General features: G+C 49.9%; 1 protein-coding gene and 1 pseudogene across 2 annotated transcripts in view; one reads left to right on the top strand and one right to left on the bottom strand.

Annotated features, from left to right (window-relative positions):
• Positions 1-17,110, top strand: part of Myo10 (myosin X) — a 230,524-nt gene that overhangs the window by 35,875 nt on the left and 177,539 nt on the right. For both annotated transcript variants that reach the window (XM_045133108.1, XM_045133107.1), the window contains exon 2: positions 14,370-14,468. In XM_045133108.1, the coding sequence (XP_044989043.1) occupies positions 14,370-14,468 (99 nt within the window). The remainder of the gene's footprint in view (positions 1-14,369; positions 14,469-17,110) is intronic.
• Positions 8,237-9,156, bottom strand: LOC123454248 (annotated as a pseudogene).

Below are 17,110 nucleotides of genomic sequence, written 5' to 3' on the forward strand. Positions count from 1 at the left end.
CAGCACCAGGCGTTGGCTCCACCACAGCTGGCATGGGCTCCCCTGTCAGTGCTGGCTTCAGCCACTGGTTGGGCACATCGCACCTGTTTCGGAAGGTTAGGATATTTTATTAATACATCTGTGTATTGTAGAGTCTCTAAACATACTAATAAAGATATTTTCTTATAAAGGGGTAACTTTGGATGATGTTTTATTTTCTTCTTTTTCTTTTGTTCTGGGACTGCCTAAGCATTTAAACAGCAGGTGGAGAAGTTAGTTCAAGGTCAAGGGGCCTGTTTGCTGCCTCATCCCAAGGCGAAGGCTCAGGAGCAGCAAAGCATGCGCATGAGAGGGGGTGGGCGGGGCCACAGCCCATCTGGTGGGAGGATCTCAGGGTCCTGCTCACCCACCTGATAAGGGTCACCGTCTCTCCAACACCTCGTGCAGGTCCCGCCTCTCCACACTGCTACGTTGAGGATTTTGTTTCCACCACGTGCACTTAGGAGAACACATTCAAACCACGGTGTTTAGCCGGTTTTATAGGCACACTTCTTCTGTGAGAATGTCTAGAATACTTTTTGAGTGACATGTTTCACACAGACTGGCATTTCAGCTAAATAATTTCAAAGCAGAAACTGGGATAGCAATGGATGTTCATTGTTGGAGTAAATCATCGGCGCGGGGGAGTATTCCAAGACTTTGTAGTGAACTCCTCAGGAGCAGCGAATTCCATTCTGCAGACAGGGTTTGTGTGGTGTCCCTCCTCCCCTCCCCCTCTGGGCTGCCCTCCTCTCCCTGTGTTTGTTTGGGCTGTCGCTGTCCCCTCCCGGGCCACCCTTTATGCCGGTGGCCTGGTACCCAGTGCTCTGGGTTGAAGCGGCTTTTAGCTTTCCAGGAGGTTCTTTGGTAGTTAGGTCACACTTGGTGACCACCAAGTTATCGAATTTGCAGGTCTGAGGAAAAGGAGCCCTTGTTCCCTCGGGTCACCGGGTAGGAGACCCGCTCAGCTCCACTTCCCGCCCAGTCGTGCCAGGGGCACTGAGGACCCAGTTCTCGTCATGTCACCGTGCACGGCCTCGCTTTGCTGTGACGAGAAGCAAGAGAGCCTTCCTTCCTAACTGTTCTCAGCAAGCCTGTGAAGGGAGGATGGACTTTGTTTCTCAGAGAGGCCAGGAGCTGGCATGGGCACTGTGAGTTTAGGAACATCATCCTGGCTCCTGACGGGGTCTTTGCCTTACACAGTTGGTGCACATGTGCTCTTTCTTCCAGGCAGGCACTAGGCTACTTAGCGGCTGGGGACGGGGCTCAGGTTACTGCGGACACGGGGCCACGAGGCTGGCAGGGATGGGAGGGAAGGCTGGGTCGCTGGAGTCAACCTGGCGAGTTTTCTGGGTGGCCCAGGATCCCTCTAGGGCAGCAGCTCCTTGCTGGGCTGAGCCCATTGTTCCTCTCCCCACCGGTCCTGGGATGGTGGAGGAGACGCCGTCGGTCTTGAGCGGGCCTGACTTCCATGGTGGGTGGGGGGCGTGGCGATGGGATTTGAACTAAGGTCCCAATGCCGGCGTGGCCAGCTCTTTACCGAGGGAGCCCCCTCCCCAGCCCCTCCGCCGAGTCTGGACTGATTTCACAGAGATTTTGAGGATTTCCCTGTGCTGAGTGCCTAAGGATCTCCTGAAGTGGGAACGAAATAAAAATGGATCCTCCCAGACAGCTTGGCTGCTGTGTATGTGTATGTTTGTGTTTTGGAAAATGGAGTTAAAAAAAAAAGCGTCATGTATTGTTTCTCGAAGTAATTTTGTCTACATCTTACGGTAATGAGGAGGTGCCTTGGTTGAGTGAGTTCTGGGCTTGGCTGTTGATCGAAGACTGTTCATGGGCTAGCCGAGGCTGAATGCCTCCATTGTTTAGGTGCGTGTTAATAGCTTATGGGTGGTGATTAAGGTGAGCCGCCTAAGCTAATTTACAGGGTGTTTCAGCCCACACTGGCATTTGGCGAACTTGCAGAAAATTGGCCCTTTCAGCTTGAGGCTTTGGTCCCCCTGTGGGGACCTGGCCCTCTGCTCCCTCCACCACTTGCTCCCAAGCCATCTCTGCACCACCGCCAAACACAGTCTGGTACATCAGGTTAAATTCATCTCCTCAGGCCCCACGCTCCTGACCGTCGGAATGTCTTTTATTAGCCCTTGTCCAGCATCTCAGGCACAGTGTGGGGTGATGGAGGAGTCACGGGCTCCTCTCCTCTCCCAGAGGAGCTCCTGATGGCCACCCACCTGCACACTCACCCCACTGCTGTAGGACGAGATCATCTTTTAGGTGCCTTTCTTCTGGCACGGTAAGAGGCTCCTGGAGGCCGGTTTGCCCAGCCCCATGGTCCACGCGTGGCAAAGCGCCTGCAGGCAGTGTGAGTCCCCGCAGTCAGTCAGCATTAGGAGCCAATGCTATCCTGGTGTCACACAGTTCCTGAGGCCAGAGAACAGACGTGCAGTTAGCTCATGGCTCTGGAGGCAGGGTTCAAAGCATGGTGCTGGTATCTGGCCAAGGTCCTTAATTCACCAGACGAGGGCACCCCCCCTCCCCACACCGGGGAGATGGAGCAGGTATGCCAGGGAGAGCTCATTCGTAACTTCCACAGCTCACTGACCTACCGACCACGTGCAACCAAGTTTCTGACAGATACAATTTGGGGAAAGAGTTCAAATCACAGCAGTCCAACTGTGACCTCTCCAAATTTTGTCTAACCTAGGGACGTTCTGCGAAATGCTTGAGCAGGGATCTGAAAAGCTGCCAAGTCTATCAAACAAAGTCTAAGAAACTGTTACAGATCAGAGAAGAACTAGGGAGGTTATGACAGGCCAGATACAAGGTCCTAGAAGAAGGAGGAGGTCCTGAGCTAGGAAAAGGGTACCAGGGGACATTAGACACGAAGGGACATGGAGTTCCCAGTGTTCAGCACTGTCCGGTTCGTAGTGGGTCAAAATGTCCTGAAGTGGTGTCCGATGTTACAGTGGACCTGGGGGAGGGATGGATGGGAACTGCTTGTATTATCTTTGCAACTTCTCAGGACATCGTAAAACTTTCTAGAATAAATCATTTATTTAAGCGATAGCATTCCATCACACATACATGCTGGGGGTGTCTGTGTGAATCCCCAGGCCCTGCTTCTGGTCCCACCAGCTGCTGGAGAGACCCATGTCCTTGGAGAATACACTCTCATTGTAATGCATGAGTGGTGAGGAGCTAATTAGGTTGTCATTGAACTACCTTAAAAGTTTTTTAAAAAAGTCTTTTGGTGCTGGAGATGAACACCAGGGCTTGACATACACTGTACCTCAGCACCCAAGAGGAAATGGACTATGAAAAGAAATGGTGATTTCAGTGCAAGGAGAGAAGCAAACTTATTAACTAAGATCTTAGTAGGCATCAAGAAGAACAAGTTAACCTAAGTGAGCACTTGAGTTTTCTAGGTAGTTTTACTTCCCACACCCCATCACCTTCCTGATGTATTACTCTTAAATGCCCAGTTTTTAAATACTTCATACTGGAGGCTGCCGACGTGATTTTGGTGGTTTAGAGGGAAGGTGGCATATGTGGCTAGTTCAGTCTCTGGCCGAGCTCTCAGAAGAAAGAGCAGTGTGGCAGCCGGAAGCCACATGGCTGTGACTGAGAGACGTGCCAGCTGCCCGACCCAGATGCAGCGGTGGGCGTGGGGTGTTTTCGCGTGTTCGTGCCACCATCACCACGTCCATCCCAGAGCATTTTGTTCACTTCACGTCTGCTAGCAGTCACTTGGTCCCCACCCCACAGCACCAGTTTGCTTTCTGTTTGTGTGGCGTGCGGCTGGTCCTCCTGGTCTGCAGGTTAGTGGACTCTCACGCTCCCTGGGCCGTTGTGACTGCCTTTGTCCCCTTAGCGTAGCGCTTTCAGAGACCATCCTCCTCCATGTGGTCACTTCTGAGTCATTCTTAACTTTTTTTTTTCTGAGTTCATTTTATGAATATACTTTTATGTTTTCATTCCCTGTGGACTTGGAGGCTCTTACAGAAACCTTTCCCCCACATTTCCACATGTGCGTGTGTGCCTGTCTTCATGTGTACATGGATATATGTGCACACGGGCGTGTCCAGGCCAGAGGACAACCTCGGGTGTTGTTCCTTGGTTGTCATACAGCTCCATTTGAATCAGGGTTTCTCACTGGCCTGGAACTCCCCTGTAGACCACAGTGGCTGAGTCGTGAGGCCCGGGGATTGGCCTGTCTCTCTCTCCCCAGCCCAGCTCTGGGATTAGCACATGCCACCGCCCCTGGCTTGTTTGAGCAGGTTCTGGGCATGAAACCAAGGTGCCCGCACTGGCAAGGCAAGAACTCTGCTGCCAGCCATCTCCTCTGCCCGGAACGCGCACGTACCGCGGTGAGGCGTGCAGAGCTTTCCACAGTGACAGCGCCAGGTCTCGTTCTTTTCCCGAGCAGCCTCCTGGGGTCTAGTTTCTCTGCATCCTGGCCACTGTCTTTTAAAAATTGAATTAGATTATTTTTATGCAATTTTCGATACTGGAAGCACGATTTTATGAAAAACACTGACTTTGAAATTTAAAAGAATTCCGCACAGGTAACTAACATGTGCGAGGTGGGAATGAGACTGGCTTTGCTCACAGTGTCCGTGGTCACGAAGAGACAGCAAACTTCTTCTCAGTAAGTCTGTCTTTTCTCTAAAGACAGGTGATAGAACACAACCAGGATTCATGAATATAATCTTACCAGTTTTGTTTATTTGTAGTTCTTTTCTGGGAAAAAAAAAAGTTCTGGTCAAGAATGGGAAAGACCTAGAAATTAGGAAATGAGCGGTCAAGGCCATGTGCTGTTGCTTTCTTGGAGTCTGAGTGTCCCAGGCCCTGTCTGTTCTGGGCCTCCTCCGACTTTCATTAAGCGTGGAGCATATTTGTAAAGCCAGCTGTTTTGTCTTGTGTCCCGTAAAAGGGACTTCCCCCGCCCCCCCGCTGCTTAGAGTTGCTAGAAACGGAACAGCCTTATGCAGTTTATAAAATCTGCCTGTCCTTACCCCATTTATCTACTTTTCTTTTCTGCCTTGATCTCTTGCTTCTCGCCTTACATAATTATTCTCTTGGGAAGCAGGAGGCTGAAGAGGGAAGGTGTCAGGACAAGGAGAGTGTGCCCTTGGGCTCTTTTTCTGAAGGCTCTTATGTGCTGTTAAGTCTCCCCTAGAGCGTGACCCACAGTAGGGGAAGGGTCACAGGCCTCTACCAGGTGGGGCAGGCTCCCGATGGATGAGTGAGTTGTAGGTGTGTCCGTTGATGGCCTAGTGAATGGGGTGACAGGTCTTTGCTCCTTGCACAGGCATCTTTCTGCAGATTTGAGGTATTCTCAGCCACATGGAGATGTCTGATTCCGTTCCTTGTTAAATCATCTCTGGGGTTATTTCTTGTTGCTGTGGTTTAAAAGAGCAACTGGGGGCTAGAGAGATGGCTTAGCAGTTAAGGCACTTGCCTGCAAGGCCTAAGGACCCAGGTTCGATTCCCCAGGATCTGCGTAAGCCAGATGCACAAGGGGGCTCATGCATCTGGAGTTTGTTTGCAGTGGCTGGAGGCCCAGGAGTGCACATTCTCCCCCCCACCCCGCTTCTTTATCTCAAATTAATAGAATATTTAAAAAAAAAAGAGCAAGTGTACAGGCTTCCCTTCCCTTCCCTTCCCCCTTCCCTTCCCAGCATCCAGCACCGCGCTCGGCCAGCTGCACTCCTCTGGCCCTGGCCTGCGGTTTGTACACGTTCACCCTGCTCTTGGCCCCTCTGCATTCGTTCTTGCCTGAGGCAGGCCCAAGCCCAAGCCTTCTGAGTTTTGCACTGAGGCTTGTAAGCGCGTGAGATTGACCCAGCACCCGAGGCTAAAGACTGCAGCGGACCTGCTGTGTCCATTGTGGTCACCTTACACAAAGCTTAAAGGTTAGCTCTCAGGCTAGGGAGATGGCTCAGTGGATAAGTGCTTCTCACGTAAGCATGAGGCCCTGAACTCAGGTCCCCAGAACCCCCATAAAATGTTGGGCAAGGTGCTGCATGCCTCTAACCTCAGAGCTAAGGCTGTGGAGACAGGGACTCCTGAGGCTCGTAGATTAGCCAGCCTGGGTGAGTCAGTTAGCTGTAGGTTGGATGAGGAATCCGTCTCTTTAAAATGTGAGGTTGAGATGCCGGGAAGATGGCTCAGAGGGGTGTTAAAGGCGCTTGCTTGCAAAGCCTGCTGGTCCAGCTTCAATTCCTAAGCCCCCTACATATGTAAGACACAGAAAGCAGGGCACGCCTCTGAAGATGGAGATGCAAGGTAGACTGTGACTAGGCCCCTGCCAGTGACCTCTGGCCTCTGGACACACACCTACACGCTTACGAGCATGCACACACACACACACACACACGCCCACATCCGAGCATCACTCAGCGCTGCACTGAAAACCAAAACAGCAGCAGCAGCGAACGTCCGGTAGACAGAGGAAAGGGGACCGGCCATGACAGTCTGTCAAGCCGTTGTCCCCGTGTCTGGCTTCCTCCTGTTTCTCAGATGCTTTGGATTTTGTTTCAACGATGACTCATGTGCATGTGTGTGTGTGCATGTGCGTGTATGTGTGCGTATTCACATTGCCTTCAAGCTCCCAGATCTGCTGAAGGTGCTTTCAATGAACCCACCTTCCTGCGGTTGTTGAGATTCACAGACTTTAGAGGGCAGAGTCTGCTTTCTGTTAAAAATTAGGTCACGGACAGTGAGTGGTTTTAAAACTCTGGCAGTTTGACCATGGCCTTGGGACAGCCAGGACAACTCCCCCGTCCCCAACAGTGAATTATCTAGTTGAGAATGTAAATAGTGCCACAGTTCAGGACTCTGCGGTAGAAACTTGTGTTATAAAAGCCATGTGTATCTTCATGTGGGTTTGAGTAGTCAAAGATTGAAAACCAGCACCTGCCACCTTGGGAAAGAATCTTCCCGTACTGCCGGGCGGGGGTGGGGGGGGTGGATGACTGGAGAATGGGGTGAAGAGTGCTATTCAAATCCGTAGTATTAGAGTTAGCCACATCCCGTTCTGGAATCCATCAGCGATCGAGCCCGGACCCCAGGCTTCCACAGCGGGGCCTCTGAGCAGACAAAGAAGAAAACTTCGGGTGCTGAATTAGGTTAGGTGGGTTGCAGGCCTCAGTCACACTCCTTCCAGGCAGGCTCTCTGACCGAACCGACCGCTTACCAGGTTAGATCCACTTCCTAGCCATGGATTCCCTGTCTCTTCCTCCTCAATGCTGGGATTCAGGTGTGCACGACTGCACTGGACATTTAACGTGGGCACTGGGGATCTGAACTCAGGCCCTCCTCGGGCAGCAAGCACTTTACTCACTGAGCCGTCTCCCTTGCCCAACGAAAAATCAAGTTTTAAAGTCCAAAGAAATAAGTTCATTTCTAAAAGGGTGAGAGACTGGCCTTTACCACCCTGAATGTGCCCAATCTCGTCTTAAAGGGCAGCCCTGCCATTGTGATGGTGGCGCTGTTGTGTTTACTTTAGCGGGGCTCTGAAAGTAGGCGGGGAGGGGCTGGGAAGACCGCCGCGTGGTTAAAGGCTGTGTGGTGGAAAGGACTTGAAGTTCAGCAGTTCAGACTTCACCTTGCCCTGGACTGGGAAGAGCAATAGGTGATAAAGAAGGAAGAAGCCTGTCCTTCAATTCCCATGTGGCCTGGGTATTTCTCTCTCTCTCTCTCTCTCTCTCTGTGTGTGTGTGTGTGTGTGTGTGTGTGTGTTTTGCTGGGGGAGGGTAAGGTCATGATTGCATGCAATGATAGAGACCTCGTTAGGTTAGGACACTAACTTCAGGCCCTCTCTTCGCCCTCCCTCAGCTTGTGGTCATGGAGAGCAGAGAGTGTGAGGTATATGCAGCGTGTGTGTGTGTGTGTGTGTGTGTGTGTGTGTGTGTGTGTGTGGCATGCATCCCATGGCTCCCATGTGGAGGTCAAAGGGCCTTTCAGGTCAGCCCTCACCTTTACTTCTTCTTTGGGGCTTGGTTTCTCCTGCCTCTGACTCTGCTCTTCTTTGGGATTACAAAAGCCTGCTGTGCCTTCTGGTGTTTTTTGCATGTGGCCTGGGGCGAGAATTTGGGTACTCTGGTACCACAGTGGGTATTTGATCCATTGAGCCATCTTTCCAGTCCCTGAGATCTTTCTCTTTTTCTTTTTTTTTTTTTCCTTTTCTTAAAGATTTTATTCATGTTTTGAGGGATTTATCATTAGCTTTTCCCCAATCATTAGGAGTTGAGGAGTACTGAATCCATCACTACTTTGATGACACAGGTAAGATTTCAGATTCACATTTCCAGGTACCAAGAGTTCCCTCTAAATGCCACAATCAAGTAAGCCTTCCTTTATAGTTCTACTGAACACAGCAATGCCCATTGGTATCTCTGAAGCGTAATCGCGTCTTAGGTCAGTATTTCTCCAAGTAAAGCAGCTGTTTGGAATTGAATGCTCCCTTTCTTTTTCGTCTTGTAAACTGAACTGCATCTTCATACTTCATTCCGCATTCAATCAAAGCAAGCACAACCAGCACGGGAGCCTTCCCCAGCCAGCAACACCATGCACTGCAACACAGCAACCTGGCTCTTGACGAAATTTGGATTTTATTTTTTTAATTTTTATTTATTTATTTGAGAGCGACAGACATAGAGAGAAAGACAGATAGAGGGAAAGAGAGAATGGGCGCGCCAGGGCTTCCAGCCTCTGCAAACGAACTCCAGCCGCGTGCGCCCCCTTGTGCATCTGGCTGACGTGGGACCTGGGGAACCGAGCCTCGAACCGGGGTCCTTAGGCTTCACAGGCAAGCGCTTAACCGCTAAGCCATCTCTCCAGCCCACGAAATTTGGATTTTAACAGGTTCAGCCAATCATCTACAATCTGGTTAGGGGGTGGAGCTCCATCATCAAATGGCCAATCTAGAACGTGGATTCCTTCCTTTTCAACTGGAGCTTTATCATAAGTAGCATCACAAACTCGAACTACAGTTGTCACTCCATACTTCTTAAGTTCCTCTGTAAACTTGTTGAGAGTAGCATTGGTAAGGTTGTGAGTTATCAGAAAACGCATGTTCTCATAAGAGATCTCCACAGGGGCTGGACGGTTCATTATGGCAAATAAAAAGTGTGAGCGTGCATGTGTGTGTAGTGGGGAAAATAAAATTTTTTTTTAAAAATCAATCTTCAAAGGTTTCACAGCAGAAAACATTAAAAAGACCACTAAAATGCCTATTATCGATCACTATTTTCTGTATTCAACTTGTTTATTCCTAGGAAGCTTCACTCTTCAAGATAGGCAGAAGTATTTAGAATCCACTTGGGCCTCAATGTCTGCAGATGGATACCTTCAGACTGCAAAAAACATCCAACTACATACAAGACTTAAGCAGCCTTTACTACATTTAGGCAATAGTGAGACAAGTTAAATGTGTAGATTGCTTTCCACTTTTCTTTACTTGATGCTTAATTTTACTGGAGTTATTAAAAGAAATATGCTTGCAAAAAAAAAAAAAAGCCAATTATTTCTGAGGCCAGTCTTGGTGTCCAGAGTCTTCAAGGCAATGTTAATTATAATGTGGCACATAGAACCTCCAAGCTCACTTGTCAGCAAAAACACTGTGCTGAGCCTGGCAGAAGTCTGCCCTCTCGCTCAGAATCGTCATAAATGTACAACGTATCCAACGAAAAACGCCGGTGAGCTGCGAACTGGGCATTGACGTCCGGCGGAGGCGGGAGCGAGGGAAGGCGCCTCTCTTCTCAGTCACCTCGGCGGCGGTGGTGGCAGTGGTGGCGGCGGCGGCAGCGACGACAACTCCCCCCCAGCCTTTGGTGAACGATGCCCGGCCCGGCGGCGACGGCGCGTGTCCACGAGTCCGTCTTGCTGCTCCTGCTGAGGCCGGCGCTGCTGTGTATTTTCCTCCTGCCGCCGCTGCCTGCTGGCGTCGTCTCGCGCCGGACCCGGATACCGCTGCCGCTCCAGCCGCTCGCGGACGGACGACGGTTACAGCCTGGCTGGATCGTGCCGCCGCCGCCACCACCACCACCCTCTTTTTCTTTTTTCTTTTTTTGTAGTTTTTTTTTTTTTTTTTTCTTAATAGCAGAGAGAGAATACTGGCGCACGAGGCCTCAGTCATTGCAGTGAACTCCAGATGTGTGTATCATCCTGGGTGCATGTGGAGGCTGAGGTCTCTGCTTCCTGGGTGCTGGGTGTGGGGTCCTCACACTAACCGGGCAAACACTTTACCAACTGGGTCATCTCTTTTCTTCCCTCTGTGAATGTCTAGGAGTTGACGTGTTGTTTCCACCATAAGATTATTGTGTCAGTTACTTTCCCCGTGCTGGAACAAACCGTCTGACCAGAATCCGCTTATGGGTTTATTTCAGCTCACACTTGTGAGGGGGGTTTCATCATGGTGGGAGGAGCAGGAAGGTGACGTCATACTTTCACATCAGCAGGGAGGAAGTACAGAGAGATAGATAGAGGGGAGGATTGAGAGATTGAGATAGACCAAATGTTTAGCTATCTTTCTCTTTTTTGTACAGCTCAGGAACCCAGCTCATGGGGGGGGGGTAGTGCTGTCTAGTCTACACTTAAGGTGGTTCCCCAGCCTCAACTAATCTAATCTCATCTACAAAACCCTTATAAACATGACCACAGATTCTAAATCCTGTGCAGTTGATAACCAGAGATTGACCATCACAATTATGTTTAGCTTTTCAAGAAATTGCCGAAGTATCTTCCAAAGTCGATGCACCGTTCCCACTTCACCAGTTTCTGCGTGTCTTTGGCAACATTTGGGAGTCATTTGTTGACAGTAGAAAGTGGAACTTCTCTGAACCTTGCTTTTGAAGTCCCGGATGGCATGACTTGCCTTTCTTACAGAAGTGCTCTAAAGATCAAAGGAGACGGAAGTTTATATGCAAATGTTTTTGTATTGCAGAAATGTTACTGGCGATTATGATCCCCAAAGTTTCGAGTTGTTAAAGTTAACATTCAAATATCCATTTCAGAGATTAAGATGAAAACATGGCCAAGTTTAATAAAATGTGTCTGTTAGGATCCAGTGTGTTCCACTTGCTTATAAAGGCGATTTTTACTTAAATTGTGAGCTTTCTCCATATGTTAGGGTGCCTGTATTATGTATTAAATTATCAGCCTTATTTAACAATGACAGAATGTAATGGTTTGCACATGGCAGGCAGTGTTTTTCCACTCAGACTTGGATGCTCTGGTAGACGTCTGCCTGTGAGCTGTATTTCAAGTTCTTGTAGGTGGCCTTTCCCAGACCCCGCCTATGCGGTCTGTTCTACCGCAAGGGGAGTGGGGGGCTTGGGACATGTTCTCAGTGGGGGGCTTGGGGCCCGCTGAAGACCACGGGAGCCGTCTGCGGACACGTAGCCACTATGGAGTTTTACCTTGCCATGCTGATTATGTGCAAGTGGGAAGTTTATCCTTTTTTTAAAGAACAAAGAGTGTTTTTTGAACACATTTCCTTTCTTGTGGAAGACAGATTTACTATGGATTGAGGGGGGACTGGCCTGTAGACTCTAGCTTGGAAAGATCATCTGAGTTGCTTATCAGCAGCTATTCACACCTGTTGACCAAGACCTCCGGACTGGGCTGGCGGGTTGGACCCTTGAGCTGTGTGTTTGATCCTGCGGGCTGTGTCTATGTACAAGGGCCCTCTGGTAATCTCCAGGAAGGCACCCAGACAGGCTCCCGGTCAGGCGGAGAAACTGTGTGATGGAGTGGGCATGTGCTCTTTGGGGCTTCTGGAAGATCAGGGTTTATTTTAATACTGGTTTCAACTTGTATTAATTTGGTAATATTTCATAATAAAAATTTTAGTTTTATTTTTACTAAATAGACAACTTTAGTGTTTTTTTTTTGTTTTGTTTTGTTTTTTGAAATACGTTCTCTTTGTAGCCCAGGCTGACCTGGAATTCACTATGTAGATTCAGGGTGGCTTTGAACTCACGATACTCCTGCCTCTCCCTCCCCAGTGCTGGGATTAAAGACAGGCACCACCACATCCATAGACAATTTTAGTCAACTGTGCTATGAATATATGAATCCCTTTTTTTCGAAAACATTGTTGACTAAAAGCATTCATTATTATTTCATGATCTTAACCTAATTAAAAAAAAAATCATCCTGCATGGCTTTGAAGATGCCCAGTTGGATGGGTGTGTCTGGAGGTGTTTTCTCTAATGCGTGAATGTGGGGAATCCTGCAGGTAGGGGACGGATGGACAGGATGGCACTTGAGAGGCCAGTCGCAGCCGATGCCTGAATTCGCGTTCTCTTTGGAAGCAGCTAAGAAACAGATCGGGACTGACAGCACTCGTGTCATTGTTCCCACGGGCTGCCGGGGCCAGCCAGAAGCCCACAGTCAGAGGGACGGACAGGCCTGAGGGGAAAACAGAACTTGGCCCTGTTGGTGTTAGTGCGCACTCTTTAAATCGACTTCAGGGTTTCAGTGGGGACACTTCGTAGTCATGTTGGGTGCACTTTCCACCATTCTCATGGAGGAGCCCAGTTCTGCTGTGGAGGGTGGCTAAGGTGACTCAGACTTACCATCACCCGGGGAGGTGGATGCACAAGGGGGCAGAGCTCACACAGCTTGCCATCTGTACACTGGCAATTAGGATTGTGTGAGGCAGTGGGAAAGGAGACATTTCTTTCAATCTTGGGGCTTCCCTGCCACCTTGATCTTCTTAATGCTAGGGAGACTTCTGAGAATCCTGTCCCTTCCTGCCAGGTCTGGGCTGTGGCTTACCATTCCCAAATGCTTTCATTGATGTGAAGGTTGACTTGGTAAGGACCCTGAGCAGCAGTAGTGATAGCACATGATCTAAGTTCTGGCTGGTGGATGGATCTGTCTGTCTGTCTGTCTGTCTGTATCTATTTATCTATCTATGAATAAAAGGGGGGGGGGGAGAAAAATAAAGAGGACACGCCAGGATCTCCAGCCACTGCAGACAACCTCCAGATGCATGCGCCATCTTGTGCATTTGGCTTATGGGGTCCTGGGGAATCAAACCTGGGTCCTTTGGCATTGTAGACAAGCACCTTAACCGCTAAGCCATCTCTCCAACCCTGGCTGGTAGACTTTAAGCAAGGTCATTATTTATACTGAGGGACGAACTGTTTAGTCAGACTTCGGAAGTTTCCCTTTTTAGGAGCACGAGAGAAATCTGTCAGTTACATGTATGGCTGTCTAGTTAACGGAGCCTCTGTTATATTTGAAATGCCAGTGGATATCTGCATGGATATACTGAACTTTTTTCTTGACCAGAGTAATGAATTTACTTCTTGTATTTGTAGTTTTCTTTTGAATTGGACCCCTTTAGTTAGCTTCATAATGATACTTTCATGCATACTTTGTTTGGATTTGCCCCCAGTACCCTCCGCACCCACTTTCCCCCACTCCTGCTCCCATCACTCCTCCCCCACATAGTCCTCCTGCTGCCTGTGAACTACTTTAAGGAGACTAATGGTGTCAGCGTGATGTTTGGAAAGAGAGTGGGCTTAGAAACTGGGGAGGCTTGCCTCAAGACCTCCCTGAAGCACTGCCTAAGCTGCCGGTCACTTGTCCAGTGGCATAATAAAAGATGGGAATGGCACCAAGCTCAGAAAAGTATGCCCAGGGCTTAAACCATGCGCTCTGGAAGGTACAGTGTTTGGGCTTACAGACCCAACTTCGCAGTCCCTCCGCGTCTCCGACTCGCTCACCGACAGACTGAGTTCTCACATTCGTCAGAAAACATGTCCCCCTTGTGAAGATTACTGCTGGCGAGTGAACGTTAGTTCACATAGGATGCCAGTGGGTAGGCTAATGTCCACCGAGTGGACACGTGTACAGACTGACCTAGCAAGATGGGGGGCATGAGGTCCCAGAGGGTCCTCATGGGTTGGCGGCGTAGCAAGTCACTTACATTGGAGGCTTGTGGTCCCCACCTGCCTGGTTCAAGTTTACCTTCCGGCTTTGTGCGTTGGGCAAGTTAGTTTCCCTGTAAGCCTCAGTTTCTCCATCTGCAAAGTGGGAGTGAAAACCTGCCCCACTGACGCCTCTGAGGGTTGCACAGTGGGACGTGGGGACTGGGGTCTGCTCTCTCTCTCTCTCTCTGCTGGGATTCTGTGGTTCACACTTGCAAATGGAAAAGGCTGCGAATGATGCTTTCTGAAGATCCCTTCTTTCCTTGCTTGAAAAAGACATTGCTTTTCAAATAGATTGTGTATCTTTTAAGCCCTGTAGGAGTCATGGTCATTTTGAGAGCGTGTGTTATTTTTTGACATAATACAACTCAAACTTATGGTAAATTCTGTTTGTTTTGTTTACAGGGAACACGAGTCTGGCTGAGAGAAAATGGCCAGCATTTTCCAAGTACTGTAAATTCCTGTGCAGAAGGTGTTGTTGTCTTCCAGACAGACTATGGTCAGGTAAGAAGGTGTTGCTTCCTGAAAGCTTTGTTCTACTTTGTTTTGTGTATGGGCACATGTGATCCCCACACGTGCACGTGCACACGCGCATGCACACACACACACGTGATCATTTCTCTAAGTGACGGTTCAGAGTCCCAGAGACGGCGCAGAATGTGCACCGCGCACGCGTGGGGGGAGCCACAGGTGTTCCCGGCGCTGCGGGACAGCGTTTCCTTCCCGCGGGCTTTTCCCACTTTCTGTCACCTCTTCTGAGAATCGGAAGTGTGGTAGGCTCCATGGGAGAAAGCTCAAGGGATTGATACTGCTGGTCACTTCCCTTACCAATGTCTCTTGAAATTCTTAAGCTTTCATAGTGTCCTCTCTCTGTTCAGGCTGCCAAGACACAGTTGCCAGTGAGTAACAGAAATATATTTCTAACTAGAAATACATTTCTAGGTGCTGTGCGGGGCATCAGGACACCACTGCCTGGGTTCTCCCTGCCACGCCAGTACCTCCGTTCTGGGTACATTACGGCAGATTCGCACCTTCAGGTCTCAGCAGTCCACGCTGGGATCTTCATTCTAAGGCAAGGGTGGGCCCTGGGTGGGGTAAGGGGGTGGGGCTCTTAGAAACGAGAGTATGGCCTCTTTCAAAGAGACCTTGGAGAGCTGCCTCGCCACTTCTACCTGTGATCACAGCCATGCCTGAACCAGGACTCACAGTCAGCTGGCACCTAGACCTTGACCTTGACCTCCCCAGCCCCCAGAACCTCTGGGCCCGAGCATACTCACCCGCCCTGTGAGAACGGAAGGCCTCCGCAGCGGGGACCCTGCCTCGAGGGTCTCCACCCCGCAGTGTCGCACACAAGCCCGTCACGGAAAGCACGGAGACCACAATTTGGTTCCTCTAGTTACATTTTGGTTGAGAGTCAGCCGCCTCTGTGTTTTAACAAGGCAACTGTTGCAGTCAGGTTCACTCTGCTGGTAGAAATCAACCAAGAGCAGTTTGTGCGAAGAAGAGGTTTATTTTGGCTTGTAGGCTCGAGGGGAAGCTCCATGATGGCAGGGAAAATGATGGCATGATCCAAGGGTGGACATCACCCCCTGGCTAACATCAGGTGGGCAATAGCAACAGGAGAGTGTGCCATACACCGGCAAGGGGAAACTGGCGATAACCCCCCCCCAAGCCTGCCCCCAACAATACACTGCCTCCAGGAGGTGTTAATTCCCAAATCTCCATCAGCTGGGAGCCTAGTATTCAGAACACCTGAGTTTACGGGGGACACCTGAATCAACCTATGGTTGCTGTATTTTGGGTTTTGTCAAAGACACAGCAAGCAAAAATAAAAGCAGAAACAGCAAGTAGCAGATTTAAAAAAAGAAACAGGAGACACCTTGCAGCAGAAATGACTGGTGTAGCTGCCAAAGGAAAAGGAACAGGTGTCAGATTTCTGGTCACGGGGCGCAGCAGACCTGATCTGAGCCATCCCTCTGGACAGTCACTGGGAGTTCTTGATCACTCAAGGGTCCTGGGCAGACCTTCCTCCCCTGTAGAGAAACTTCCAGTCAGCCCTTCCCACCACAAACACTTTTCTACTTTGGGGTAAACAGTGATGAGCTCTGTTAAGTCTTACGACTTGGGGACTTGGTAGGGGCAGGGGCAGGAGGGGAGGACGAGCGAGCAGAAACTCTGAGAAGCAGTTTGCCTTTCAGCAGTTCCCAAGGACATGCCTGGGTCTGAGATGGTGTGGGGGGGGACTGTCCACAGCCAGCTCTCAACCAGCTGTAAGAGCACGGGACACGAGCCCACTGTAACTTGTCATGCCATTACAGCCCCCCGATGGCCTTTGTGTCCTTTGAACAAACACCTTCTGCCCGGGGCAGCTTTCCACCTCTGCACCTTCTCTTCCTCACCGGGGGAGGCGAAGGCTCCTCCATTCCTCCCGAATGCTGCACGTGGGCAGGCGGGGTGTTGAGATGGCCCAGAGCCCATCCTAGAAGTCACCAGGAACTGGAGAAGTAGAACCTGGAGACTTCAACTCTAGGTGGGCAGAAGTCAGAACTGACTGGAGGCCTGGATACGCCCACCGAGTTAGGGTCACCCCAAGCTCAAGAATGCCTGTGCTTTTGACAGCCAGGAAGGCTCCCCAGGCTAAGCCAGCTGAGAGAGTGAAGAGAAGGGGCGCACGGGGGGACAGCTAAACCTGTCGGCTTGTGCAGCTGCTGGGAGGCTCAGCCCCACCCAGGCTCCCTGAGGCAGCCTTAGCCCCCAGAAGAGGTGTTCGTGGTAAATTGTGGGATGAAGGGGAGACCAGCCAGAAAACAGCCTGATTTGTGAACGTGGAGGAAAAGGGTTTGGGGACATCTGTGGGACCACAGTAGTGTCATAACTAGTATATCACAGGATGCCTCGTCTCTCCGAACCAAACACTAGGCCACAGGGGAATGTTCTTACCAGCTACCTTACACATAATTCCCTTGCTCTTTTTTCTTTTCTTTTTAAAAATTATTTACAAGGACAAAGAATGAGAATGAATATGGGGCCACTGCAAATGAACTCCAGGTGCATATGCCAACTTACACATGTGGCTTAGATGGGTCCTGGGGAATCGAACCTGGATCCTTTGGCTTTGCAGGCAAGCGCCTTAACCGCTAAGTCAT

The sequence above is a fragment of the Jaculus jaculus genome, chromosome 13 (assembly GCF_020740685.1).
Source record: "Jaculus jaculus isolate mJacJac1 chromosome 13, mJacJac1.mat.Y.cur, whole genome shotgun sequence".
In the NCBI taxonomy this organism is placed as follows: Eukaryota; Metazoa; Chordata; class Mammalia; order Rodentia; family Dipodidae; genus Jaculus; species Jaculus jaculus.